This window comes from Panthera leo, chromosome C1 (genome assembly GCF_018350215.1).
Source record: "Panthera leo isolate Ple1 chromosome C1, P.leo_Ple1_pat1.1, whole genome shotgun sequence".
NCBI lineage: Eukaryota > Metazoa > Chordata > Mammalia > Carnivora > Felidae > Panthera > Panthera leo.
Window position 1 is genome coordinate 211,453,098 of NC_056686.1, and position 27,648 is coordinate 211,480,745.

The 27,648-nt window shown below is 42.4% G+C and overlaps 1 protein-coding gene across 21 annotated transcripts in view; it reads left to right on the forward strand.

Moving 5' to 3' along the window:
• SP140 (SP140 nuclear body protein) overlaps positions 1–27,648 on the forward strand; it is a 65,354-nt gene that overhangs the window by 36,041 nt on the left and 1,665 nt on the right. For 18 of the 21 annotated variants that reach the window (XM_042950425.1, XM_042950424.1, XM_042950433.1 and 15 more), the window contains 16 exons: positions 956–1,039; positions 3,050–3,130; positions 4,264–4,347; positions 4,747–4,827; positions 7,672–7,758; positions 7,976–8,092; positions 8,899–8,952; positions 11,682–11,747; positions 13,440–13,520; positions 16,633–16,707; positions 17,930–18,034; positions 20,128–20,273; positions 21,347–21,394; positions 24,202–24,243; positions 26,430–26,545; positions 27,248–27,353. In XM_042950425.1, the coding sequence (XP_042806359.1) occupies positions 956–1,039; positions 3,050–3,130; positions 4,264–4,347; positions 4,747–4,827; positions 7,672–7,758; positions 7,976–8,092; positions 8,899–8,952; positions 11,682–11,747; positions 13,440–13,520; positions 16,633–16,707; positions 17,930–18,034; positions 20,128–20,273; positions 21,347–21,394; positions 24,202–24,243; positions 26,430–26,545; positions 27,248–27,353 (1,373 nt within the window). Of the gene's footprint in view, positions 1–955; positions 1,040–3,049; positions 3,131–4,263; positions 4,348–4,746; positions 4,828–7,671; positions 7,759–7,975; positions 8,093–8,898; positions 8,953–11,681; positions 11,748–13,439; positions 13,521–16,632; positions 16,708–17,929; positions 18,035–20,127; positions 20,274–21,346; positions 21,395–24,201; positions 24,244–26,429; positions 26,546–27,247; positions 27,354–27,540; positions 27,618–27,648 lie in introns of those variants that run through there. The other 3 variants (XM_042950444.1, XM_042950427.1, XM_042950428.1) reach the window with 3 other exon arrangements.

The following is a 27,648-nucleotide window of genomic DNA, read 5'->3' on the forward strand; positions in this document are numbered from 1 at the left end:
AGCAACAAGATGAGAGATGGGGAGAAGACATAAAGCACAGCATCAGGAAGGCATGAGGAGAAAAAAGGGAGGTGGGAATAGACTTGGGGAAAGAAACAAACCAAGACAAAGAGGAATGCCAAGACATCCCAGGAGTGAGATACAGAAGTAGAAATGCAAGAGGCAGACACATGCAGGAAGGGTGAAAATGAGAGAGAAAACAAAGTGTGGGAGACAAAGTGTGCAAGGTTTCTGACAGTCTCTGTCACATTACTGGGCTGTGTGAGGCTTCCTTTTACTTTTGTAAAACCTTATGACACAGGCAGGCAAACTGTTGTAACCTCTGTTTTGTGGACAGGGAAAGAAAGCACAGAAAGGCACACTGGTTGTTTTTGCAAGGGAAAAACAGAAAAGGAAGAGTGGGCAGCAGTGGGTGTGTCACTGAGGGTGACAATGATAGGGAAACCACCTGGAAGTCAGGGTGGGGGCACAAAGGGAACATGAAGAGGAAGCCCCAGGAGCCCTAACAGGTGAGCCCCAAAAGAGTGAAACTGGGTCCAACATAAGACCCTCATTACCTTCATTAAGGAAAAAACTAACATTGGTGGGGAGAGAAAGCGTGGGAATGGACTCAACCACTTGGACTTGAAGACATCTAGAGTCAGAAAGCTCAAAAAGGTAATAGGAGAAAAGAGATGCATTATTACTGAAAGACAAAAACAAAAACAAGAGCGAAAAACAAGAGATGGGGAGAAGTCCAGACAATGGAAGAGATACACTACTAGGAAACAGAAATGCAGGTAGGACCCTGAGAAGTGGACAGAGGAAGTGCAACAAGATGGCAGAAAGTAGAACGAGACAGCCTCCCAGGGGTGGCATGGAGCAGGTGCTCACTTTCCCATCCTGGTGGGCACGGACATGCTGAGGTTTGCTCCCATTGCCCTCCATGGTCCATCATGTCCCTGTTTCTCCACAGTGACCTATGATTCTAGAGCTCTGCAAATTACTAATGAAAGAAAACCAGAGGAGATGCCCAGCCTACCTGGAGAAGAGGGAGAAGGTAATTCTGATTTAAATTCCCAACCACCTCAATAAATCTGTATTTTCTAATCAGCACAAAGAAAAATCTTGCCTTTCGCCCATCCTACCATTCTCTTCTTCATATTCACGTACATACAGATGGCCCTGTGTCCATTTTCTGTTTTGCTTTTTTCAAAACTGTGAGAGAGACTAAGGATAACAGTGAGCAGAGCTCTTGAGTGGAGAGGGTATTCCTGCCTGGAGAACAAAGGGGGACAGGATATAGCAAAGGTAGGCTACACTACCAGAACAGAAGGACCTGGGTGATTTTATTAAATGCCCATGAAAATCCAAATATCAGCAGGCTCTGGCAGCTGAGGCAATGAGATCATTTTCAGCCTACTTCTGGAAGTACCAGGAACATGGAAATAAATTTTGTGAGTGATTGCTAGGTTTGCACTGTAGAAGGTCTGTTGGGAGACTGTTAGGATAGAGCTGTTAAGAGAAAGCCATAAGGTGCTGTGGTCCATGTCAAGAGGGAAGAACTTTTGTCGATTTGGGGGGAAGCATCTGTGAGACTGAGGAAAATAGATGGAAAATAGATGGAAATTTTACAGGCATCCAAGAAGATAATACTCAGAGAAACAGAGATAGAAAAGGAGAAAGCGAAAGGCAACATGGAAAAGATATAAACTCACTAAGAGATGAGATACGGAGATGAAAATTAGAGAGATTATATAATCATCTGGCAAGTAAATACCAAAATAATAATAATGCGGATGGAAGCACAACAGGAACTATGTAGAGAGTTATATCAAAATAATTTAAAAGTCAACAAGGAGTGAAAATTGCTGTATAGGGAGGGAAGAAGCTGGGATCTTGTAACACTGATGTTTGAGTCTAGACAGGAGCATCTTCCAGCAAATGGGGTCTATCTCAGTAGTGAGTCTTCAGATTTAATCTCCCTAGTAAGAGAGAAGTGCCCGGCACACTGGGAGAGCAATATCCCTCTCCCTGTCAGTCTCAGCTACTCTCAGGTACCAGAATGAGTCTCAAATGCATGCCTGCTAGGCACACCTGACTCCCAAGGTCATCCATATATGTACCTGAAGGCATTTATCACAGGATCTTCTCCATCTGGATGACTTTCAGGAACTGACACTTCCCAAATTGAAACCAACAGCTTCTTTTGTGAAACTAGAAACTCCTTCTCCAGGGTTTGCTCCCTCATTCAAGGGAACACGAATGTTCCATTTCCTCTTGCTCCCATCCCACCCATTTTCTCCACTTTAGCATGATTGTTATTTGCAAGATGTCAGTCAGATCATATTATTTTCCCATATAAACACAGTGAGATTTGTTGCCTTAGAATTAAATCAGTTGTCCTTCCTGTGATTTCCTGTGTCTCCCCTTCACTGTAGGGCGCCACCCTATTTCTTCTGCCTCATCGCTAATGATAGTGTAAATATTTTTAGCGATTGTGATATTCTGATCTTTCTTTTATATGTGGGCCTTTGAGCAACTTTTCCGGGTGTTTGGTGGTGTTGTCTTGGCCTAGTCTGCTCCATAACCCATTCCGTGATCGGGTCCTATTGCACTATGTTAGGGATGCCTCTCTTGATGGCCAGCACAAGGAAGGGAGTAAGAAGAGAATGAGTGACATAAAGACACTAATGAGTATCAGGGACACAAGAGACAAAGACAGAAGCAGAAGAGACAGAAACACAGAGAAGCACGTGGAGACACTGGTAGCAGGAGACAAGGGCAGAGACAGAAGTAGTGAGCAGGGGCAATGGGAAAGGGGAAGAAGTAAGAGAGAATTAGATGTACACAAAGGAAGCTGGTAGATGGTCCTCAGGCTCTGATGATAGTGACAAGATCAAGTTAACCTGCAGGCCAGGTGAGCCCAGAGGTGGACCAGATGGTTTGGGACGGGGACAGTTCTGCCTAGCAGATACCTGAGTGTCCATGTCTTCATTATGAGTTTTCTCACCGTCATCTCCCCTGGTTGTGTACTGAAATGGCTGGCGGGTTTCATTCCTTCCTGCAGAGCATGGCCATGCCATCTGGGACATCAGTGATGAAGAAGAGCCTCAGGAAGTCTTGAGCTCCCCATCAGCATGTGGGCCAGGTAAGAAAGGGATGGCCAGCTCTGGGCTGTAGGGTATCAGGTGGCTGCATTCAGAGCTGAGCAACATGGCCTTTATTGTTGGAATAGATGCATTCCCTCTTAATGTTATAGTAGATAAATACTGGGAAGACAGCATCTTTTTCCTTCATACTCTTTATGTCTATTTATACAAAAGACTCAATATTGTGATTTTAACCCCTGCCCACCCCTTATTTTCTATAAAGAATTAAAACTATGTATTTATCTAGTGCTTAATATTATTATTATATTGTCATAACCTTGGGTAGGCCACAGAAAAATGTGGTTCTGAGATCTGCTTTCCAGGAGGAAAGACCAAGGGCTCTCCAGCCCAAATATATCTGTCATCAGGTTTTGGATTATGTTGCACTTTTTTGTTTTCAAAGGACTTGAGCAAGCGAGATTTCCTCAGAAAACTTTAGGACTTAGCTAGGGAAACTGTGGCTATTCTTCCTTAGAGATAAGACATGGAAGCACAGACAAAGGATACTTGTTCTTTCCCCCAAAGATCAAGTAGGAGGAAGAGCAAAGACCTGTGCCCTGAGCATCTCATTGCAGGTAGTGGTTGTGTGAGGCTAGCAGGGGTCAATGTGGTGGACACACATAAGAGTCCAAAGGGATACCTGTGGCTCCTAAGGGGACCAGAACAAGGCCTAATGCAGAGAGAGAGACTTCCACTTCACTAATAAAGAATGCCACGAGGGAGGGGAAGAAGTCAAGAGAGACAGTGACAGAAGGAATGGATCCTGCTATGGGGATTAGAGAGACCTAGAAGAGCAGAACTAGGAGGAATAAGAAAAGAAAAGATCAAGGTCACCATTGAGGAAAAAATGATGGAAAAGTAAAGAGATAGAAGTCAGGGGAATGGAGCCCACAAAATCAAAGATGCACAAATATTCTCCTAGTGCAGAAGCAGAAATGTTTGGAGGCAGATCTATGGGAAGGAAACAGAAGCAGAGAGCAGGAGAGTTAGGTGATGGAGATGGAAACAGAGGCAGAGCAGGGCTCTGTTGGATCTCAGATGGGGTCCTTGAAGCAGATGTCCCTTTTCCCAAAGGTCAGTTCACCTGTGCTCTGAAAATCTTGGCTTGCTTCCTTTCCTTGTTTCCCTTCAGGGTCTTGTGATCCTGAATCTCCTCAAATGACCAGTGAAGAAGCACCAGAGAAGGTGCCCAGCCGAGTACTATATGATGGGGAAGGTGATTATAATTTCGATTCCCATTTCACTGAATCTTTGTTTCTCTGTCTGCAAGTAGGAAAATCTCCCCTTACTTCTCCCCACCTCCACTGTTCCCCTTCACTTACCCACACAGAAGAAATGTGTAGAGCCAAGTGAAAAGGATCAAAAATAGAGAATTAGGTGTATGGGATGGGAGGGAGATGGGTGACCATTCTCAGCCTCTGGTGATAGTGGCATGAGCTATGTCAACTCCCAGCTCAGGTGAACTCAAAGGCAGGAGGGTATGAGGGCAGGGACATTCCCACCTGGAAGATACTTGAGCCTCCTTGGTGGTCTGTTTTCTCAGGATGAGTTTTTCTACTATGGTTTCCATTGGTCCTATGCCAGATTTGCTAATGGATTTTATTCTATTCAACAGAAAGTAGCAGTGACTGTTTAGAGATGTATTATGAAGAAGACCCCCAGGAAGACTGGAGCTCACTGCCAGAAAGCGAATCATGTAAGGAAGGGCAAATGGCAGGATTCCCCCCCCCCCTTTTTAATGGCTGAATAATATTCCTGTGTGTGTGTGTGTGTGTGTGTGTGTGTGTGTGTGTGTATCCACCACATTTTCTTTATCCATTCATCTGTTGATGGACACTTAGGTTGTTTCCATGTCTTGGTTATTGTAAACAATAATGCAATGAACATGGGGGCACAGATATCTCCTTGACATAGTTATTTTGTTTCCTTTGGATATATACCCAGAAGTGAAATGGCTGGATGATAATGGTGGTTCTATTTTTAATGTTTTGAGGCTCTCATACTGTCCTTCATATTGGCTGTACCACATTACAGTCCTACCAACGGTGCACCAAGCTTCCTTATTTCCATATCCTCACCAGCATTGATGATCTCATGTCTTGATAATCTCTTTCTCTTAATATCGACTCCGCCATATAGCATAACCTAATAATAGGGGTAATATCTCATGATATTCACAGTTCCTGTGATCAGGGAAGTGGATCCAAGGGGACATTGAGAATTAGAAAAGATTATAGTAATTGCATTAGGCACTACAGAGAAGTGAGATATACCTACTTTGCTGATTGCTTGCAAATCTTGAGTTATGCATAGTGTAGACGTACTAATGTTCACATCAATTATAAACTGATTATGTGTAGAGGCACCTGGGTGGTTCAGTCAGTTGAGCTTCCGACTTTGACTCAGGTCATGATCTCACAGTTGGTGAGTTCAAGCCCTGTGTTGGGCTCCGTGCTGACAGCTCAGAGCCTGGAGCCTGTTCCTGATTCTGTGTCTCCCTCTCTCTCTCTGCCCCTCCCCTGCTCACACTCTGTCTCTCAAAAATAAATAAACATTAAAAAATTTAAAAAAAACATAAATTGATAATGCTTAGGAGAATTTTCTAGGAATTCTAAAGTTATTCTTTTCTTTAGTACACTTAATCTGGTAGTTTGATTTGCAGAATATGTCTCTACCTATTAAATTTATAGGGATTTTTTTTAAGAAAAGGAAGAAACTATTAGATGATGGTCTGAAAGTAGCAGTAAGTGGTTGGGACATGGGAACTTTCGGTCATCTCTCTCTCTTTTGTAGAAATACTATCAGGGGTGCCTGGGTGGCCCAGTCAGTTAAGCATCAGACTCTTGATCTTGGCTCAGGTCATGATCTCCCGATTCGTGAGTCAAGCCCCCCATCTGGCTCTGTGCTGACAGTGCTGGGTCTGCTTGGGATTCTCTCCATCTGTCTCTGCTCATCCCCCACTAGCACTCTCTCTCTATCTCAATAAATAAATAAACATTAAAAAAATACTATCAAATGCACTGTTTACTCTTGACATGCCCAAAGTTCCCAATGAAACATAAAGTCATCTTTTGTGAAATTTTGCCATTTACTAAGATAAGTGCAAGAATCATTCTGCAAGTACAAAGAAGAAGTAGAGTTCTGTCAGTGGAAGACTGTGGCTTTGGCCAAGATACACCTATGACAAATAGCAACAAAGATACTATATGCAGTCATTAGTGCAAATGGTGTCCTGCAAGTGAATGTGGTATTAGGTTCATCCAGAGAGCAAAGACTACAATGGGGACATAGGGTCGATTACATGATAATAGTTGACCTCAGATTATGATTTACTTTCAAAAATTGACAAGAGGTTTTGGTGGGGGACTCAAGACCAAGAGTGACCAAATATATTTGCACAAATTGGCTACTAATAGACCCACATCTGTTAATTAGCTTTGGATAGGGGACTTATCAGGTCTATGCCTCCATCTGTTTGCTTTGGATCACTTTCTTCTAACATTCAAGAAGCACAAGAAAATCAGGAGCAAACACACATAAGATAAGACTTTTGAAAAATAGACAAAAGTGAGAGTAAGTGAAACAGTGGAAGAATAAAAACATTACCAGAATATTTGCTAACTGCTGTACCTCCAAACCAAAATGTCTAACTACTTTGCATCTAATTGCATACACATCTTTAAACAATAAAATTAATTCAGAAGTAAGAACTCAGTGAAACAAGTTAGAGCTCAAGTCACTGTTGAGATGGATTGATGAGGAAGACCATCTGAGTTGGGCACAAGAGGCTGTGGATTTACACCTATTGATCCACGGGTCCCACAGGAGATCCCTAAACAAGACTCTTCAGGATGGTCTTGGTGGGAACTCCATTTTTGAAGGGCTAGACCATCATTCAACATCTGAAGTTAAAAGAGGGATTTATTGCTTGCTGAGCAAGGCACATGGTGGAAGCAGGTACTGTACTTACAGGACACAATTTTTTTAAAAAGAAAATTGATTCTATTAGAGTTTTGGGAAGGCTGTAGTTCAGGGGCTACAGACTTTTAGAACCAGGGAGAGTTTACAACTAGGTTATCATTTAGTCATAGACTCGGGCTTTCTGGAGAGTGGCTGTTGTTGATGATTGGCTGATTTTCAGAAGTGTGAAGCTGTCACTAATTGCCTGGCTTTAAATGTGGTTTGTGATGTAAATAGTGATTGGCCAAATGGGATGAGTTTAAAACTCATTCTGGTAATTACTTTTTTACAATTTTCAAAGAACAGTTGGTTTTTTTCCTGGAAGGATAGGATCTTTTTATTTTATTCTTAGAGCTACAGATAGAAATGTGAGAGTAGAGAAAGCAGAATGAGGTACAGAAGATAGGAAAAACATGGCTTTGGCAGCTCTTGGTTGTGATTATTGGAGCAGGAATAGTCTTTTCCCAGAAAGCAGCTCATTCTAACTCAAAATATCAGGGTGCAACATGAAAGCACCAAGAACTCTTCCCTAATCACTGTCTCAGGATCCACAAACTGTAATTTTCTTGCTTCTCTTTAGCATATGGTGAACTAGAAGCTGTCCAAATAAATAGTGAGGAAGAATTAGAAGAGCTTACTTCCAGCCTACTACCCTATGATGGACAAGGTAATTATGACTTAAAGAATAATAAAACCAGAAACAGAAGCTGACAAAGAGAAAAAGACAAGGAAGGGAAAAGCAAGACTTAAAGGAAGGGCCAGAGATGGGTAGGGCCAATGAAAGGTTTCGGAGGAAGAAGTAGAGAAGTAGAGATCCAGAAGGGTACAGAAAAGGGGATCACTGGGGTAAATAAAAGTCTTCATACATCACAATTTTGGCCCAGGAGCAGAGCCACCAGCACATGGAAATGAGAAGTGTACCTGTGTTATGTGCTTCTCAAAGGATGTGCCAGAAGGTCCAGAAGCAAGCACTGCAGACAGCGAAGCATGTGCCATGATAGGTAAAGCCACCTGTGGGTGTGGGATGGGCATGACTCTATGGGCACCACAGACCCAAGTAGGATGGTGTCAGGTGTTCTGGCCCATCCCAGTATCTTGTTCCCTGCTTTGCTTGACCTGACCCCTTTGGCAACAATAGAGAGGCAAGAGATTATTATAAAGTTATGTTTAACAAGATGGTCCCTGCTGATTATGCATGAATGATGTGGTGGAAATATGCTCTTAAAGATGGCAGTATCTCATTGACTACATTAGTCTTAATCATAAAGTCTTGTATTTATACAGTGATTTCCACCCTGTCACAGCCAATCTCCTGTGGAGCCCAAGAAAGCCAACCATACTTCTGCTAGTAGATAATAGTGTCTTTTTGTCACAACCTTAGAAAACTCTCAAAAGACAACTGATCGTGCCACTTAATTGCCATGAGGAAAGACTATTCTTGACCTAGCATATATTTTTGATGGATGCCCTCTAGCATGTCACTGGTTTACAGAGTGATTTCCTATACATGTTTGGACATAAGATTTTATTTAATCCTCACAAAAATCTTAAGACCGAGACAAACATCTCTGAGTAGACTGAAGTACATAGGTATTTAAGAGTGTTTTTCCAATTACTATTGAGAAATAAAGGAAGGCTCATTCTGGACTCCTTCTAAAGTCAGTAGGTTTTTAGTCCCTTTAGAAGGAAGAGAGAAATGATAAACCCAAACATCTTTGTAAATTCAAACCTTCTGCAGTTTGAGTAATCCTAACATTGGTAACTTTTATTGATTAATTTGTTTCCTCACCCTCACCTGTGATTCTAGATACTGTGGATCTTAGAAACAACCCTACTTCGGGAAAACTCAAGAGGAAAAGAAGTAAGCGTGCATAAGATTTTACTTGCTTTTGATGTTAGAAATGAGTTTTTTAATGCTAGCATTATTATTACTTACAATAATAAGAGATAATAATAGGATGTCTGTTTAAAGATGTCCATATCTTAATTGCTGAAATTTGTAATCTGTTATCTGACCTGGCAAAAGAGATTTTACAGATATAATTAAGCGAAGGACCTCGAAAGGTGAGATTATTCTGGATTATCTGGGTACACTCAATATAATGGAATAGGCTTTGAAACATGGAAGGTTGTTCCTGGCTGTTGGGGTAGAAGGGTGGCTATGGAAGATAGTCACAGAGAGATGCCATGTTGCTGGCTGGAGGAGGAGGAAGATGGAGGAAAGGAGACAAGAATATGGATGACCTCTGGACACTAGGAAAGTCAAGGAAATGTATTCTACTCTAAAGCCTCCAGAAAGGAATGAAGGTCTACTGGAACCTTGATTTTAGCCCAGAGAGACTCTTGTCAGGCTTCTAATTGACATAACTGTGAAATAATAGTTTTGTGTTGTTTAAAGCCACTAAATTTGTAGCCTAAGCTATAGTTTACCATGTTTGCATAAGGAGGCAAGTGAATGCTTGGTTTTCACAGAAAAAGGGCAATCCCATGGGCACACGTGGTGGCCCTGGAAGGGAAATGTTTGCAGTTGTTGAGGAACATACATCAGCCAGGGGAAGATGGACAGTGCCTCCAACGTGGGCCCCTGGCCAGCTATAAACCTTAGACTTCCCAGTTCCATTTGTTGCATTAAGTCCTTGATTTGGGGGTAGGGTTTGGCTGGGGGGAACTTCCTGAGGACAGTCCATCTAATCTGTCCTCTTTGTCCATCATACCAACCAAGTGGCATCTGTCTCCCTTCCCCAATGACTGAGAGTGGAGGTGGGGATGATGTCCAGAGGGATCTTGCACAGAATGTGCAGAAGTTGGGGCCTGTCTCTGTTTTCTCGTGTCTGATGCAGAATGCCAGACTCAGCATCTCTGTGGTAAGAGGCATGTACCAGGGTGGTTTCTCTCTGGTGGTAGGTTCAGGATAGTTCTGCAAGGCAGATGTCATTAATGTTCCTCCTTCCTCCATTCTTACTAGGGTTTCCCAGGTTCCCTCTTCAGATGCCTGGATTTTTGCTCTTCCTTTACCGCCACAAAATCTGTGTGTACCATTCAGGTGGCTGGAACTTCATCTTCCTTTCCAAATCACCTCCTATTCCCGCTCAGACCCTTTATCCAGATGGCCAGAAACAAGTGGAGTAAAGGCATTTGCATAAAATGTAATCAGAATTAAATCTGAATCCCCTGGGCTCTCTGAAGGCTGTGCCCTCTAGGCTGGTAGGGGAAACGATGAGGCATCGTCTCCAGGAACAGGCAGAACAGAATCCTGAATTTTCAGAATTGGTCTATCTAACACCATTAATCCTCCACTGCTTTGATCCTGATCATGATGCAGGAATGAAGCTGATCCTTTCTGGGGACAGCTGCCTTCAGTGACCAAAGAGCCTTCCAGAAGTGCATGGACAGGAAAAGCTGAGGGACATAGAGTCAGACAATCTGTGCATTGGAAGTAGCTTTTTGGATAAGGGCACACCATTGCCAGACTACAAATGGTTCATGTCACTCTCATGACACCTGTGAGTTTCTAGAGTCACCATGGTGTGGCCAGAGTCAACTGGTCTGTAAGCTGAGGCATGGATGGTGTTGAGGCACCACCCATGGGCCCAAAAGGCCTCAAGGCCTGATAAGTGTGCTCGAGCAGTTAGGAGTAAAGCCCCTTGGGATGTGGCTCTCCCCACCAAGAGACAAACTGGGCAGTTTCTGGGAGGAGTCACAAGCCTGGCATGCAGCTGTAGCCCCTACAGAGGGCTGTAAAGGGTCATGGAAAGTTGAGGTGCCAATGGGGCAAGACCCCCGAATTCTTGAACATACCATTTCCATTGGATGAGCAAGGCCCTTCCTGCCTTTAAGTCCCAGAGTGTGAGTTGACCCACCTACGAATGGAAATCTCAAGTGGGAGTTGGAAGGCCTCCTCCATGGATTGGGTCTTCACCCTTAGCAGTAAAAATCTAGTAGTTGGCTATTGTTATTTCACAATAGTAACAAGGTACGAGCTCTGTTTACCCAGTGCCAACGGTCTTCTCACGTGCCTGTATTTTCACATCATTCACAAGAATGCAAAACACAACACATAACCCGCTGCGGTTTCTTTACATTCTCCCGGAACTTCGAGCATTAGATGGCATGTAAGTGGGAGGATTTGAGTCATAACTGCACGTACGGAGACTGCTTAAGTCTCCACGTCAAAGCTGAGAATGCCTCTGAATCCCCAGCACGGCGGATTATCCGTGACACGATCCAGCTGTGAGGAGTGTGCCTCCTTATTGCACATTTGAATGTACCAGAAAGACACTTGAAGAGGAAACATACTGCTATATACCCACAACAATGATCATTCAGGTGAAGGCACCAGCAGGAATTTATTTTCCAATTTTAGTGGGTTTTTTTTTTTTAATTTTCAAAGGAAGGTCATCTCCTATAGTCTCCCAAGTCCGTGCAGAATAAAGCAGAACTCTGCAATCAGCCTCACACTGCTGTGCTTGTAGTTAAGAATTTTGCCGTGTTCTGTGGCCTGTAAAAGTACATGAAAACTATCAGCACATATGGCTTTGAGAATTATATTTACAGCTCTGAATGATTAACTTTATTCTCTTTTGTTCGAAGGAAAAAAGAAAGGCCATTGCTGGACAAGACATAAAAGGAAATTTCAGAGAAACATATCCCAAAAAGGTAAGCCCTTGAGCTGCTTCCTAACAGTGGTGTCCTTAGGACATAAGCTAAGCCACTATTAACAGAGGCCTGAAAACACAGTGGCTTCCACAAAATCGTTTAGTTCTCTAACATGTAATCACCCAGAGCTAAATGATTCAGGGAGACACTGCCATCCTCAATATGTGGCTTCTCTGCTGGCTCGAGAAACTTGTATTAATTTGGTAAGATGTTCCACAGAAAGACAAATGCAAAAGCAGACTGTGTAGGTGTGTGCGCATGTGTGCATGTGGTAAAAAGCAAAAACATGTAACTATACAAATGTGTTTTTATCTGTCTACAAATTCTTATTTGTACATATTGATCTGTATGGAGAGAGACATAGATATAGGGGAAAAATCAATAGATGTTCATCAATAAAAATATAAGCAGTAGTTGCATATATATGGTCATTGGAGTTGAGGTGTTTTTTTATTTGTGGTTTTTAAATGCACGTGTTTACGTTGGAAATATTAAACACGTTCAAATTTTGCAATGAAAAAGTATTTAAATAGTAAAGAGACAGCCTTGGTGGCTCAGTCAGTTAAGCATCCAGCTCTTGATTTCAGTTCAGAGCCCACATTGGGCTCTGCACTGCCAGCACAGAGCCTGCTTGGGATTCTCTCTCTCTCTCTCTCTCTCTCTCTCTGCCATTTCCCTGCTCATGTGTACACATGTGCACACATGCTCTCTCTCTCTCAAAATAAATAAACATTTAAAAGCAAATAAATAGGAAAGTATACAAAGACAAAAGCTTAGGGGAATATTGTTGAATAAGTTAATTATGGCTCTCTCTAGAATGGTGATGTTTCATACAATTTTCATTTTCTAAATTTCCAGTAGTATATATGTATTACCTCTTTTTTGAATTTTGTTGTAGTTTTATTTGAGAGAAAGAGAGCATACATGTGGGGTGGGGGGAGAGAGAGAGAGAGAAACAGAGAGTGAGAGAATCCCAAGCAGGCTCTGCACTCAACATGGAGCCCAATGCAGGGCTCGATCCCAGTACCCCAGGATCACAACCCAAGTTGAAACCAAGAGTCAGACACTCAACTGAGTCACTCAGGCACCCCTATATGTATTACTTCTAATTGGACCCCTGAAATCTTTTATTTCAGTAGTGGTTTAAAGAACTCTTTTCTTTTAGACAATGAGAGTTAGACCAAATTTTCCATATGATGGCCAATTTTGAACCAGATCGATAGAGTAAGATTTCAGAGTCCAATTGAAAGTTATTAATTTTCACCAATCTCTATATCTGATGTTCTTCTCAATTTACATGGTTTCCCTGTTGGCGAATGTGTACAATTTTGTTGGGAAAGAAAAACAAAAGTGGTTGCATCCATTTTAAGAACACTTGTTTTCCGAATGCCAAATGTTTGGATTTAATTATCATACGTTTTCATTTAGGTCTCTGTGTACATAGATGAATTCTAAACCATTTCTTTCCAAAATACAATGAAATCTTATATGTCATTTATAAGTCCTCCTAAAAGTGGAGCATGTACTAGACTTCTCTTTGAGATCCCTTACCATTAATGTGCTTTCCTGTCTGAGTGAACAGTGAAAGGGGGTTCAGAATTGAATCTGGTGTTCACTCACTCACTTGCTTTTGGTCTCTCATGTCAACTCCTGTTTTGTCCAACTCTGTATCTTCCCCTGCTTATCCCCTAGAGAGCAGCAACACTCCTGGCCAGTTGGTCTCCAGTGGGAAAAAGGGGAAAATGCATCTGCGAGAACCTGCCAAGATCAAGGGTAAGATAAAGTTGGTGTCACTTACACTTGGCCTCAGGGGCAAATGCGAATTTTGCTAAGGTTTTGAGGAACATAGATCCTCCTTAATTTTTTACTAGGCAACATTACCAGTCAAATTGGAAGCTATGAAATCTAGAAAGCAAACAAACCCATTTGGAGCCAAGGTTATAAATTGCTTGCATTTATACTATAGTTTTTATTTGCCCAGGACCTAAAATCCTTTTCTTGAGTTTTATCTGCTTTTCATGGAAACTTCTTTACCTTACATCATTGGCTTATGAAAATGGCCAGACTTGGTAAATTACAAATGGAAAGCAAGTTCATTTTCTCACTGTTCTTTCAAGTCTGCCTTCTGGATGAGTTTTTCTTGTCTTGGGCATGTCTGATGGTGTTCTTTTTCCTTGTCCCAAGAGTGAAATTCTCTTTCCATTAGTTGGGAATCCTTTCTGTACTACATTAAAACGTCAATGTTTTCTCCATTTCAAAGTGCTTCCCCTCCTTCAGCCTGAGCAAACGTTGGTCTGGGGCACCTGTAGTGCAGAAATGGCACGGTCAGATTCTTCTCACATTCTCTCTTGGCTCTGCCCCCCCCCCCCCAGTCAAGAGCTGCTGGTTTGGGCCCCTCCATCATTAGGGGGGACGGATGAGAGAAGAGAGATAAGAATATGGAAGTGTCTCACGTGACAGAGGCAGCTCTGAGATAACATTGGGAATGCAGGGTACACAGTCACTAGCTCTTTCCTCCACAAGATTCTTTCATCAGCTTCTCAGTGTGGTCTGGCGCCACTGCTTGACTTCTTTGGAGAGAAATGTAGACCTTCTTCTGCTGCCTGGATGTGAGTGAAGAGCCAGAGCTGGGGTAACCTGTTCCCCCAATACTTTGTATGGTCACATAGGTGGTTTGGTGCATTGCCTCTGTGAATAGCTTGAAACTAAGACCATCAACTCACCCTGGTTTGCCCAGGAGAGTCCCAGTTTTGCCACTGAAAATCCTGAATCCTGGATACCCCTTAGTCCTGGGTAGACTGAGACAGTTAGTTACCCCCATTAGCACTTAGTGAATTGTTCCCAGCTATTGAAACTTCTTCTAAAACTTTGGGAAAGCAGGAAAAAATTTAAAATTCTGTCCCACTTACTATTAGAGATTAATTAATACCAAGCATAACAATTAAAAAAATAACCTTAAATTATATTCTGACTGCCATATTAGAGTTTGTGGTGGGGGATTTTATTATTAAATGGGTATTACAAACTGGGAACACAAAAAATAGTTACATCCTGTCTTGCTTAGTCAGTCTGTTTTCAAAGTAAAACACAATAGTGCTGTATTATGAATTAGTTGGTTTTAAGATCCAAATCTCCTTATGCCAAAAGCTCCACAGACTAGAATGGACTTCAATGTATTTCCTTTTTCTGCCTAAGAATATTAGGCCTTACAGGTTTGATGAAAGGTAAATCTAACAAAGCCACTAGTTCCAGGAAAGATGTAACCAGAGAGAGACAGAGAGCAAGAAAGAACTTTTTATTTGTTGGATTGTTCAAGACTGTGATTAGAGTTTGAGTGCCAAGCCTGACTGGCAGTTAGGAGAGGCAAGAATAAGCTGTCTGGATCTCTTCTTACTGGGTTGTGAGCATGGGCCTTCAGGAAAGAGATGAGGGAGAGCAGCAGAGAGAGTCCATAACTACTTTGGCATCTTGGGTGGAGAGGAGGCGAGGAGGGGCCCCTTAGAGAACCATACCTGGGTCGATGACCTTCTATCACCTGGTGACCCCACTTTCTGGAGAGAGGAAGCAAGATGGGGCAAAGAGATTAATCTGCCTTTTTGAGAACCATATTTCCACCTTTTTTAGTAGTTATCCTTACCCCATGGCTAGTATTACCCAAGTCTTCCACCTTCTTATAGAAGATTCTTATAGACTGAGTTCATAAATCTTTGTAGACCCTCATTTGAACTGCTATTATCTTGGTGAAGTTAAAACAGAGTGACAACTTGCCAGTCTGTAGCTTGTTTGAAGTTGTGATAAGGTCTAATTATCAATATTTGTACATGGGGCCATTTTGGTCTTGAAGAAATGAAAAACCCTCTCAGTGGTTGTTTAGGCTAAAGACCAGACAGTGGAATTACTAACCAAGCAATTGGTCCATTTTAGGTTTGATTGAAAGAAAGATTCTTTTTACTTTGCTGGTCTAATATGCTTGTAACCTGCTGACATTTTACAGCACTTAGGACAGGGTAGTCTAGAAAATATTTCCTTGTGGGGTCTAAATAACCTAACCCAGTACCACCAGGTGATAGGGCATTGAACACAGAGAGGAGAAAAGGAATTTATCCTTCTGTCTAAGAAAATAAACCACATTTGCATGATAGAAAACACTGAGATGCATATCCATAGCCAAAACTTTCAAAAGGAAGAACATTCCTCCCTGCAACATCTACCAGGTCAATCCTTAATAACTGCTTGAAATTAAGATTTTAGAAGACTCAATTCTACCCAGTCTTCTTAGGTTAGCCTTCTTCTGGTTAGTTTCTTAGATTCTAATATCTTTGTCAAAACCCAGGTGGACAAAGCCTTTGGTTTACTATTTACTATTGCTTTCAGCACAGATGTATAAATAACTTCATTCAAGGTGATGTGGAACATGTGTCTCACCTGTGAAGCTCACCGTAGAGTTTCCCTCACAGAACTTCCATTTCTATTTCTCTGCAAGAAGAAACCTGAAATACCTTCACTTAATTTTGTAATTTTTGTCTCAATTTTCCCTGAATATTTTAGTTTCTTTAATGGCAGTGATCATCATCTTGATTTCATATGTTTGTTGAGAAGACTAAGTCAATTAGTAGATGTACAATTGGCACCTATTAAGTACTTAACACATAGTTGCTTGAGATATAAATGAAATGCTGATTTCACTTGTTTGTTTTACTAATGTGAGATATGACAAATAAAATACAAGATGAACATAAGATGACCTATCTAATTCTTGGTATCTTAAAACTAGGGATTGTGTATTTTTCTTTATCCATTAGACAGACTTTGGGGAAGTTATATTTAAATGGAAATTTTGGAAAGCACTAATACATTCAGTGATTATATTTTTCTATTTTCTCAGGGAAAAAGAGAGGCAGACCTCCTGTTTACTCAACTCATGGTGACAGAGCCTCACGGAAAAGAGTCCGGTCAAAAGGTAAAGAAGAAAAGGGGAATAACTTCAGTAACTAAACGGCTATTTTCCTGTGCTCTGTGATTTTAGCAATAAACCCACTTCCTTAACTGCTTTGCAGCTTTAGTAGCTGTTGAGAGATGTATACAATTTGAATCATTTTCAAACTATGTCAGGGAGAGAAAGAAGATAATCCCATAAACAAGTAACTTGGTGACCAGGACTTGCAGGTCCAGGGGCCACTACAGGAATGCTGTCCCCACTGAACTGACAACTTCCAAGCTGGGAATTGTCTGTTGCCATACAACCCACAAATTATTTAGCTGATCCTTCTCTTGCTACATCAAGAGTCACAGGTTGCACACCAGCCAAGAGTAGTGGTCAGTAGTAGTCTGTGCCTTTCTCTACTTTTGACTGTGTGGGCTTAGGCCTGTCACTTGACTTCTTTTGCCTCAGTTTCTTCATCTGTAAAGCAAGAGAGTGAATTAGGCTAACCCTCTTGTTCATTGCAGTTCTGATAGTCTACCTGGATCAAAACTGGACCATGGACAGGCCCCCACCTCCCATCTTGGCTCTAAAACATTGGCTGGAAGGACAGCATCAGCTACACATCCTCCTTGAGTTAGTTCATTTGAAGACTTTTCACCCCTGATTTTGTGGAGTCAGGTCTCCAGCTGCCTTTCCTCATGCAGTGTGCAGATTATTCTAGAGTTTCCTGAGCTCCTCTTTTAGCTATGGAGAAAGCTGATGTGAGAGAGAAATGAAGCAAAGCAGAGAACAAGACTAGAAGGCAGACGTCATCTCCATTAGGTTAGCCTGTCATTCATTACCCTCCCTCTGCTCAGTCAGATCTCAATCAAGAAGGCATTAGTGCAGTCTGCTACTTTGTCTCGGTTACCTAACTGCAGTAAAATAGTGTGGGGCTGGACAGCTCCCTTCAGAACATGGCAGCTGTTGTGGGTTTCAATGTCATAGAAGAACCAACAAGGTTGAAATGATTGAGAATAAGGCAGTTTTCTTGAAGCCTGATTTCTCTGAAAAAGCATTCTGTTTTGTGTGGGATTTGAGGGGTAAGATAAAGGTAGACATTTTGTCGTTATGTATCAAAAATGCCACATAGAAGAAAGACTTTGACTCTAGACATTTGTGGAATAGATTTCTCCAAGCACCTCTATATCTTTATAGGAACAAAATCGACAAGATTAATTTGCACAATGAAGTAGAATGAAGAAATCTTCTCTTTCAGGGTCAAGAAGCCACACAGATTCTATGGTGGATTTTTGCTCTCAAATACTTCCTGTGACCTGTGGTGAGGTGAAGGGGATGTTATATAAGAAGAAACTGAAACAAGGTGGGTTCCAGGTCTACTTTGATTTGCAGTATGTGAATTACCCATGTCAATTGCACAGGTCGAGGTATTGAGGCTGAAGTTTGGCTCAAGGGAAAGAAGAAGGGATCCCTAAGATGCTATGTTTACACCTTCAGAAATCATACATATTAGGTGCTCACTCCCACATCGAAGTGTCCATGGGGGTGCCCAAAGAACCAAAAAGAAGTAAATCAGAATTAAAAGGGAGAAGCCCTCAACCTCGACCTTCATATCCTCTCTCCCTTCTGGATGATCACCACCAGGGCAAGGTGTTGATGTGGTGAAAAGAGCACAGAATTTAGAATTGGAAGCCTGAACCCCAGCCACACCTATACCAGGAGGGCCTGATTTATCTGAGTAGAGAGTGGGACCTTTCTGAGCTTTAGATGAAATGTTTCTCATCTAAAAAGGGGGATAATAATTAAAAACCTACCTCACAGTGTAGCTCTGAGGAATTAATTTATGTAATTGATGTAAAATACTTAAATAGCTTGACTGAGATACAATCCCATATCGTACAGTTTCCCACCCAGAGTATACAATTCACTGTTGAACTTTGTTTGCATTTTCCCAGGATTGTTCAGCCATCACCACAACCTAATCTCAGAACATTTGTGTCTGTCCCCAACTAAAGCAAATGTCATATCTATTTGCAGTCAGTACGCGTTCCCAGTTCATCCCACTGTCAAGCCCTAAGCGGCCACTGATCTATTTTCCGCTTAATAAATTGGCCTATTCTGGGTATTTCATATAAACAGAATTATTTAATATGTGCCCTTTTCTGGCTGAGCACTTTCACTTTAACATGATGTTTTCAAGGTTCATCTGTGTAATAGCATGTATTCGTTTTTGTTTTTTGTTTGTTTTTTTTTTTGCCAAATAATACATTTCATGGTATGAATACACCATACACATCATTCATTCATCACTTTGGGTTGTTTCCACTCTTTAGCTATTATGACCAATGCTGTTTAGAATATTCATGTATAAAGTTTTGTGTCAACAAGTGTTTTCAGTTCTTTTGGTTATAGACCAGGAGTACAACCACTAGTTCATAGGGTAAAGCTATATTTAATTTATTGAGAAAGCACCAAAATGTTTTGCACGGTGACTGCACTATTTTATATTCCCACCAGCGATGTATGAGGGCACCAATTTTTCTACTTCCTTGCCACCACTTGTTAGTGTCTGACTTTTTTTTATTACGACCATCCCAGTGGGTGTGGAGTGGTATCTCATTGTGATTTTGATGTGTGTTTTTCTAATGACTGAGAAATGCTGTATAGCATATGACTATCTTTTATGCATAGCTTAATTTTCCACTGGGTAACACTTCACAATTATTTTTTTAACATTTATTTATTTATTTATTTAGAGAGAGCACAAGCAGGGGAGGGGCAGAAAGAACAAGAGACAGAAATCCAAGCAGGCTCCGCACCATCAGTGCAGAGCCCAATGTGGGGCTCGAACCCATGAATTGTGAGATCATGATGTAAGCCAAGATCAAGAGTCAGATGCTCAACCAACTGAGCCACTAGGTGCCTCCCTAATTATTTTTATTATCAGCTATCCGTGATTTGGGGGATGGGAAAATATCTGCTCAATAATGCCATTATATTGGATAAAAAATGTTGTAACAAAGGCTACAGATATTGGGTGGTGCCATTCTGAGCTCAGTCTCAACTTGAGGTTCTGCCTCCACATTGCCCCCAAGGGCTGTTGGAGACTCTGGTCTGTTCTCTTTCCCCAGCAAATTGAGATCCTCTCCCCCTTCAGGTTCACTTGCTTTTCCTTTGTAGATGATTTTGAAATACTTATAAAAGATTGATTTTGATGGTAATCATCACCTTGTTGTTGCATGAGGTTTAAAAAATGTTGCCCCAACGCAGGAAATCTCCTTTGAGGGGACTTACAGGCTAGATTTGGGGAGTCTGAAGGCTGAAAAGGAAGGTTACACTCTCCTGCTACACATCTGGAGCCCAAATTGGGTGGCTCCAGATGCACTGTGGTAGGAGCCCATCATTGGAGTTCTGAAGACACAGAGGGCTCAGAATCAACTTACCCTGGTCTTACAGGAGGATCCTTGGTGAGATCTATACAGAGTGAGGATGGAAAATGGTTCACCCCCAGGGAGTTTGAAATCAGAGGAGGCTACGCAAGATCAAAGAACTGGAAGCTGAGTGTGCGCTGTGGTAGGAGGCCTCTACGATGGCTGATGGAGGTATTCCAGGGACTGGAGCAGATGGACTTTCCATGTTGTGTGGTCATTATTTGCTCACCACCTTTTTGTTGAGTTATAGATAAAACCTGATGCCCCTGAGTTTATCCACTTACCCAGGAAGAGATGCCCCACATTCATAACCTCTGTAAAATGCCACATCAAATGCCAGAAAGGGGGCTTTGCCTGGATAGGGGCTGGAGCTGAGAGGAGAGAGAGGCTACTGTGACTCAGGTGCATGCAGACAACTTCATGTAATACACTGAAAGAAGACAGTGTACAGTCATACAAATGAAAAGAGGCTACTCCAGAGAAAGAATGGCATGAAAACCAGAGCTACAACTAAAGTGGCTCTGTGGGTTGGGGTAGACAGGTTGTGTATGACAGGCATGATCCATCAATTAGAGTTGTTTATGGAGGGATTTAATATCAGCCTAAGGAGTTTAAATTCATAATATAGACAATGAAAAATCAGTGAATTCTTCTGAGATGTGAGATGACATATTTAAAGCAGTATTTTAGACAACCATGGCGCCTTGAAGTGATTTCCATCCCCTCTCTGGGATCCACGAGCCCACTACCAAGACCATTATTACCCTGTTTCATAATTATCTTTCCATGTATTTACTTTTTCTCTCTAGACACCTCTAGGGTTTGCCCATCTTTGTGTTCCCAAGATTGTCCAGAGTATCTGATATCCAGTACGCATGGGATAAGTGTGTGTTGATTGAATTGCTTTGGTCAATGGACTCAGCATGAGTGGCATTGGCAGGAATGGAAAGGAAATGGGAGGTGTCAAAGAGATTGTGAAGGAAAACCTCTTAAAATTTGGGGGGAGAAAGCACATGAGAAAAAAAAGTTCTAAAGATGATATTTCCATTGCTTGAAATTCTACCATTGATAGAATTCTAGAAGAAGTACAGGTGAAGAGAGGGAGATGGTTTGTCATTTAGCCACCCTGGCTTTGAGTTGACAGTGGGACACTCAGGTAGAAATATATGGGAAGAGGCTGAAAATGCCAGACTCACAAAGCAGAATCACATGTAACCACATACTTGGATCTTTTTATCTTTCAGAAAGGATTTCTACATAATCCTCTAAGAAAATATTTCAGGAAAAGAAAGGTGATTATTATGTCACTTTTTATAAGTTCTCATCACATAACTGCTATTATTATGTACAATTATATACTATTCTCAGTTGAGTTATTATACTTAGGTTTCCTCCATCTCCCCACCCTTCTTTTTGAGCATGTGACTTCAGAGTTTCTGCTTTTTTAATGTTTATTTACTTACTTGGACAGAGAGAAAGAGAGAGAGAGGAGGGGCAGAGAGAGAGGGAGAGAAAGAATCCCAAGGAGGCTCTGTGCTGTCAGCGTGAAGCCCAATGCGGGGCTCAATCCCATGAACCATGAGATCATGACCTGAGCTGAAATCAAGAGTTGGTCGCTTAAACTGCCTGTGCCACCAGGCACCTCTTTTATTTATTTATTTTATTTTTAGAGAGACAGAGAGAGAGAGAGAGAGAGAGCATGAGATGGGGAGAGAGGCAGAGGGAGAGAGGGAGAGAATCTCAAGCAGTCTCCACGCTCAGTGTGGAGCCTGATGTGGGGCTTGATCCCACGACCCTGGGATCATGACTTAAGTAGAAATCCAGAGTCAGACATTCAACAGACTAGGCCACCCAGGTGCCCCTCAAACCCATATTCTAAAAAAATCATTGTTACTATTGTCTAACTTAAATGAAATCTGATGGAGCAAGTTTGTTCCTGGTGATTCAGACGACCCCTCTCTGGTAGACAGTCTACTCTGGGACATATATGAAACTGTATTATTCCACGTGACAGGTAACAAAAGGCATATTTCTTTTCTGACCCATTTCATACCCTTTCACCTTCCATTTAAATTAACACACATACATATGCAATTCTTTTCAGGGGAAATTATTTGCCGTTTTTGAAGACAGTGCTATTGGGAAGGAAGTTTTTGGGAGACTGATGTATCATATGGGAGGGGTCAATCTGGAAAATTTTTTACTTTGATGCTACCCTTTCAGCTACAGATCTCCTTTCTATCTGAGAAAATGACTTCTCTCTCAATGGAAGAAATCTATGTAGACAGCAAATAAACAGGTTAAGTGCAGTGTAGATTCAAGACAAGGTTTTTCAAGATTGGGTATGAATAAGAGCTTAGCGAGGAGCGGGAGGTGAGACATGTTATTCTTACATACTTCAGGTAGGAGTGGCCATCTGGGACTTTCACAAACTTCTAAGGTAGGTCAAGCATAGCTGGGCAATGGGTCTTCATCTTCCACTGGGAACGTGATTATCTGATGTTCTGGATTGTTTGAACTTTCGGTCCTTGGGATATTTAATCCCCTGGATTTCCTAAAGGGAAACAATTATTTGATCTCTTTGGTATTTTAAAGACCAGCATCTATATCATTCCCCAGGTGTGAAGACTTAGTTAGGGGTGTCTGGCTGGCTCAGTTGGTAGAGCATGCAACTCTTGATCTCAGGATTGTGAGTTCAAGCTCCATGTTGGTCATAGAACTTACTTAAAAAGTAAAATAAAAATAAAATTTAAAAAATAAAATAAAATAGTTACTCAATTAGATTACCCCTGTGAGCTTGCAACTTCTTATCAACAGGTTTTACCCTTACGCATGGGTGCAGCACTATTTAGCAAAAAGCCTGTATATTTTGTCTCCCCATGAACTCCCCAAAGTGGCAAATCTCAGGATCCAATATTACTCCCATGAGTCCTCTGTGAGTCTCAGAACCACTTTTGCTGATAGTGCCCCTTGGCTTCTGGAAATTTAAGTATTACTCTTGAAACCATGTGATAGCTTATTGGCTCTTGACAAGGGTCACTAATCCCCTTTGGTGACAGCTGCTGTGTTGTAAAATAATATATTTCTCCAGTATATCATATTCTAATATTTCTTAAGAGATAGCAATCTCTTAAGAGATAGTAATCTCTTTTCTTAAGTTAAGCAATATTCAATTTATTTAGTCATTCAACATATAATCATCAAACCCATACTAAATGCCCAATGGCCATTAGAGATGATTGAAATAATATTCCTGACCTTGAGGATTATTTCAACCTCAAATTCTAACATGGAAGATTAACCAAGGGGGAGGGGGACGGAAATTTTAGGTTACACAGAGAAAGGGGCAATGACATGGCCACTTCTCAGGCCATTGTCCCATGGATCATTTGTCTATGACTACTCTGTCCTGGATGGAGATAAAAGCTGCATTCCAGAGGGAAGAAAGCCAGGTCATTCTACTGCATACGCAAAAGAATTGTAAGTCTAGTGAGTGATAGTCAATTACCTCTGAAAATTCACCCAGCTGACATCTTTTTAGAAGGAGAGAGGAGGGTGACCTTCTGGAAGAAAAGCTGCAGCACTGGGGACCTTGGGCACATTTCGTCTTTAGGGCTGTGCTCTAGGAGGACTATGAAAGGCAGTGGGATTCTCTGGGACGTTCCCATGGATTCCAGAACTCTAGGTCCTGTGGTCACCGGGGGCTGTTGGTGATGAGTTATCGGCCTGATTCTCTCATTACACCTCCTCCCAGTGGGATGATACTTTCTAAGGTAGAGAAAAATGCCTGAGAGATCCTCAAATTAGGAGAACCAGTGGGGTCTCTCCAACTCCATCTGTGGGAACCAGGACCAGACTCCCTGCATGACTTCACAAAGGCCTACCTTGGGTAGGAAATCCAGGAAACTGAACTTGCATTGGGCCCAACAGTGGTATTTTGGTACTTTTTATTCTCCAAGTAGATATGTAGGTCCATGAAACCAGGTATGAAATAATGGGTAGACTGTGGCTTAATTCCTCAACAAATGGCTGTTAAAGAAGGCATGGATGCAATCCTTACATTCAATATTGTCATTCAATCTTTCTTTTTTTTCAACAGATAATACCAAAGTCTCACAACAATACCTTAGTTAACCCTTATGTAAGTACTATGCCTCTAACCCCAGAATAATCCAGGCCTTGTCCCTCCGTGCACTATCTGTGCCATTGCTGCGTTTGACTAAAGCGTGCTCACACTCAGTTGGGGCATGTCGCTGTGTGATGAGCAGAGAACAGAAGGTGTATCACCCACACCAGGGAGATGATTCTCAACTTGGTGTCTCTGCATGAAAACATCTTTTCCTGTTTGTTTAGTAAAACCTTCCTGTTTCCTCATTTCCCTTTGAAAGTGAGTATGGGAGCTCAGAAGAGAGAGCTCTAGTCCCCTGGGGCCTCTAGAACCTGGGCTGAAGTGGAAAGAGCTAGAGCTGACCTGCAGATTAGGGGTAAGGAGCAAATTTGAAAAAATAGCAGCATTTTAAAAAAGGCAATAGTGAAGGAGATGGAAAATCCCAAACAGCCACTCCAAGGTGCAGCAGAGCTGAGATCAGCCAGAAGGAACAGGCTGGGCCAAGCTGTTGAGTCCAGGGGGTAGACCTTTGTCGTGAGTCCTGCAGAGAAATGCATGCAAGGCAGGTGGGCCCTTTATGGAGGCCATGTATCCAGTCTCAAGGGGGCCACCAAGGTGCTGAACTGGTTAGGACTGAAACCATCACTGCGCAACCAATCACAGTGTGGTCCCACAGGGTTGCCGGCTATAATGTCTATCAGGATTGTGGGTGGCTACACTCTCTACACTAAATCATGCTTTGATTCCTTTCATTGCAACAAAATAGACATTTGAGGCAGAGTCACCTTTGCACGACTCCAGGGGCAGCACTCACAGAGGGTTTCCATAAGCCGTAATACTGACACAGGCCATCCAACAGAGGAGGGATAGTCAAATAGTTCTGTCCGTACTTTACCTCCAAAGCAATCCCCTAACAAGATTTAGATCTTATCCACACTGATTTTGACCCTAGGCCAACAGAGGGGGTTTTCAATCATCTAAACAGCTCTCGAGTCCAGCATTTGGGTGGCTTGTTTGGGATGGATGGAGACCCTCACCCCTGTTCATAATCTTTCCAGGGGTAGATATTGTGGGCCAACGCAACATTGACTTATGATATCCCTATGCCCAATAACCAGACTTTGCTCAGGCTAAATCTCACCTTGGGCTGCATACTGAGTCACCCGAGGACCTTTGAAAAATAATATTACCTGGATTCTACTCTGTAGGAAATTCTGACTTAGTAAGTCTGGGCTACGTCTTGGGCATTAGGATTGTTTGAAAGTCCCAAATGATTCTGATACACAAAATCACCTGTTTTATAATTAAAGACTATCAATGGCTATGCCCACCCAGTATCTCTGGCGTTGGGACCAGGACATTAGTATTTTAATGCCCAGATGATTTTAATGTGCAGCCGGACTAAGAAACAAAGAGCTGTATCTGTTAAAAAGTATATGTGTGGGAGATTCTTAAGCACTGTTGTATTTGTTATTTCCTTGTTCTTCCGGAAAGAGGGTCATTGCTTCCTCGAGGTTGATGATTGTAATCTATGAGTGTCTGCACTGATGAGAAGTAAAATGGCCCCATGTCTCCATGCCAGAGCAGGCTCAACCCCAGATGGAGGTGTCTTTGAGGATTCCCTGGGACACAGAATGGGAGTTTTTGGTTAGACATTCATTGGGACTAGCACTTCCTCATATAGGGTCATTTTAAAGAACAAAAGAAATAGCTAGAACCCCGTTTACCCAATATGAGCCAAAAACAAGACTCAATAATGGTTAATGAGTGTCTTTTCATCTTTTATCACTTTCCACACTAAGGAGCTTACTACATCTTATTACATTCTCAATATTTTGCCCTTCCATGATTCTACTTCTTCATTGCAGTATAGGCAAATGCATTTAATACTTTATTTCAGGAACTTGTTTTATCAGCAAGGTAACAATATTATTCCAATTCCTATAAAATCATCTTGTTTTGCTACTAGTCTTCCTGTGTTAGAATCTCTGGTTTTATAGGGAGAATTTTTTCTGGTCTGATACACAGGCCCCTCCTCCTGGGCATCAATGCAGACCGTGATTTCTTCTGAAGTCTACACTCCATGCCACTCCTTCACACCTCAGGGAGAAGCATAGATATGTTCATGCAGGTTCACACAAAGGCAGTGAGTTCTAGATTCCCATAGTGGTGGCCTGCCGGGGTTTCACTAGGGATGCCGACATTGATTCTCCTTCTAGCCGGGAAACTCCGATGTGTGTGAGATGTGCCGGGATGGAGGAAAGCTGTTCTGTTGTGACACCTGTTCAAGATCTTTTCATGAGGACTGTCACATCCCACCAGTGGAAACTGAGAGGTTTGTGAGATGAAGTCCCCCCACTTGGATTAGGAGCCCCTCCTCCTGCCATAGGAGGAAATCCCCCTGCAGAGAGAAGGAGCAGGGCCATAGGTATGGCATCCAGCAGCATGATCCAGCTGTTTAAAGACTCTGGCAGCAGGAGGGAATACTGTTCTTTGCTGCCCTCTGGGATGCTGAGGCTGGTGGCTGGGTCCCTTGCCTACCTAGTGTTACTGTCCCTTTGAGAAGATTTTCTAGCCCTGAGCCCTGTTCATAGAGGTGGGAACACCAGCTGTTTGTGTTCTGCACTTTTTCAGAAAGGCAGGAAACATGGCCTGGTTTGTGCATTTTACCATGGGCTCCACAGGCTGATAGAAGCCTGGGCCCCAGGGCTTAAGGCTCAGTTTTGACACTCAGACGAAGCAGGCAGGGCTCCCAGCAGCTCAGATAGGGAAAGGAGGGCCCACCACTCACCCTAACCCCACCCTCCATGCACAGAGCCCCCTATTGCCACCCTCAATGGGAGAAGGGTCATGGGCACACTTTTGCCATCCTCATGGGCTCAGGCTCCACGTGGGGGTCCTGGAGGCTCTGAGAGGGATTCCCTTCATCTCCCAGCTGTGTCCATCAACCATGTCTAAAAGGAAGACAATGACAGCCGTAAGCACAGCGGCTGTTTCCAGGGGCCTTGCCCTTGCTTACTTTTGCCTGACCTCTCAGGAACCCGTGGAGTTGCACCTTCTGCAGGATGGAGTTTTTGGAAAGGCAGCAGTGTCACGGGGAATCTGAGGTCCTGGAGAGGCAGATGCAGCCGGAGGAGCAGTTGGTGAGCTGGGTGCAAAGCCCAAGGCTTCTCCTTCCCCCTGACACCGAGAAGTCCAACAGGTCTCGAGGGAGGGGAAGGGCGCCTGAGGGAGCCTTCTCTTCCAAGCCATGTCTCGATCATGCTGAAATCATACCAGAACTGAATTGCAGAATATATAACTCACCTATTACATGTCTGTTTCTGAAAGCCAAACGTGTTTGGGGAAAGTTCCAGAAGACAGTGTTAAGTCATGCCTCTGCCTGGGCATGTGAATGGGCTCAATGTCTCCAAACTGCTGTGAATTCACAGCCGCCTT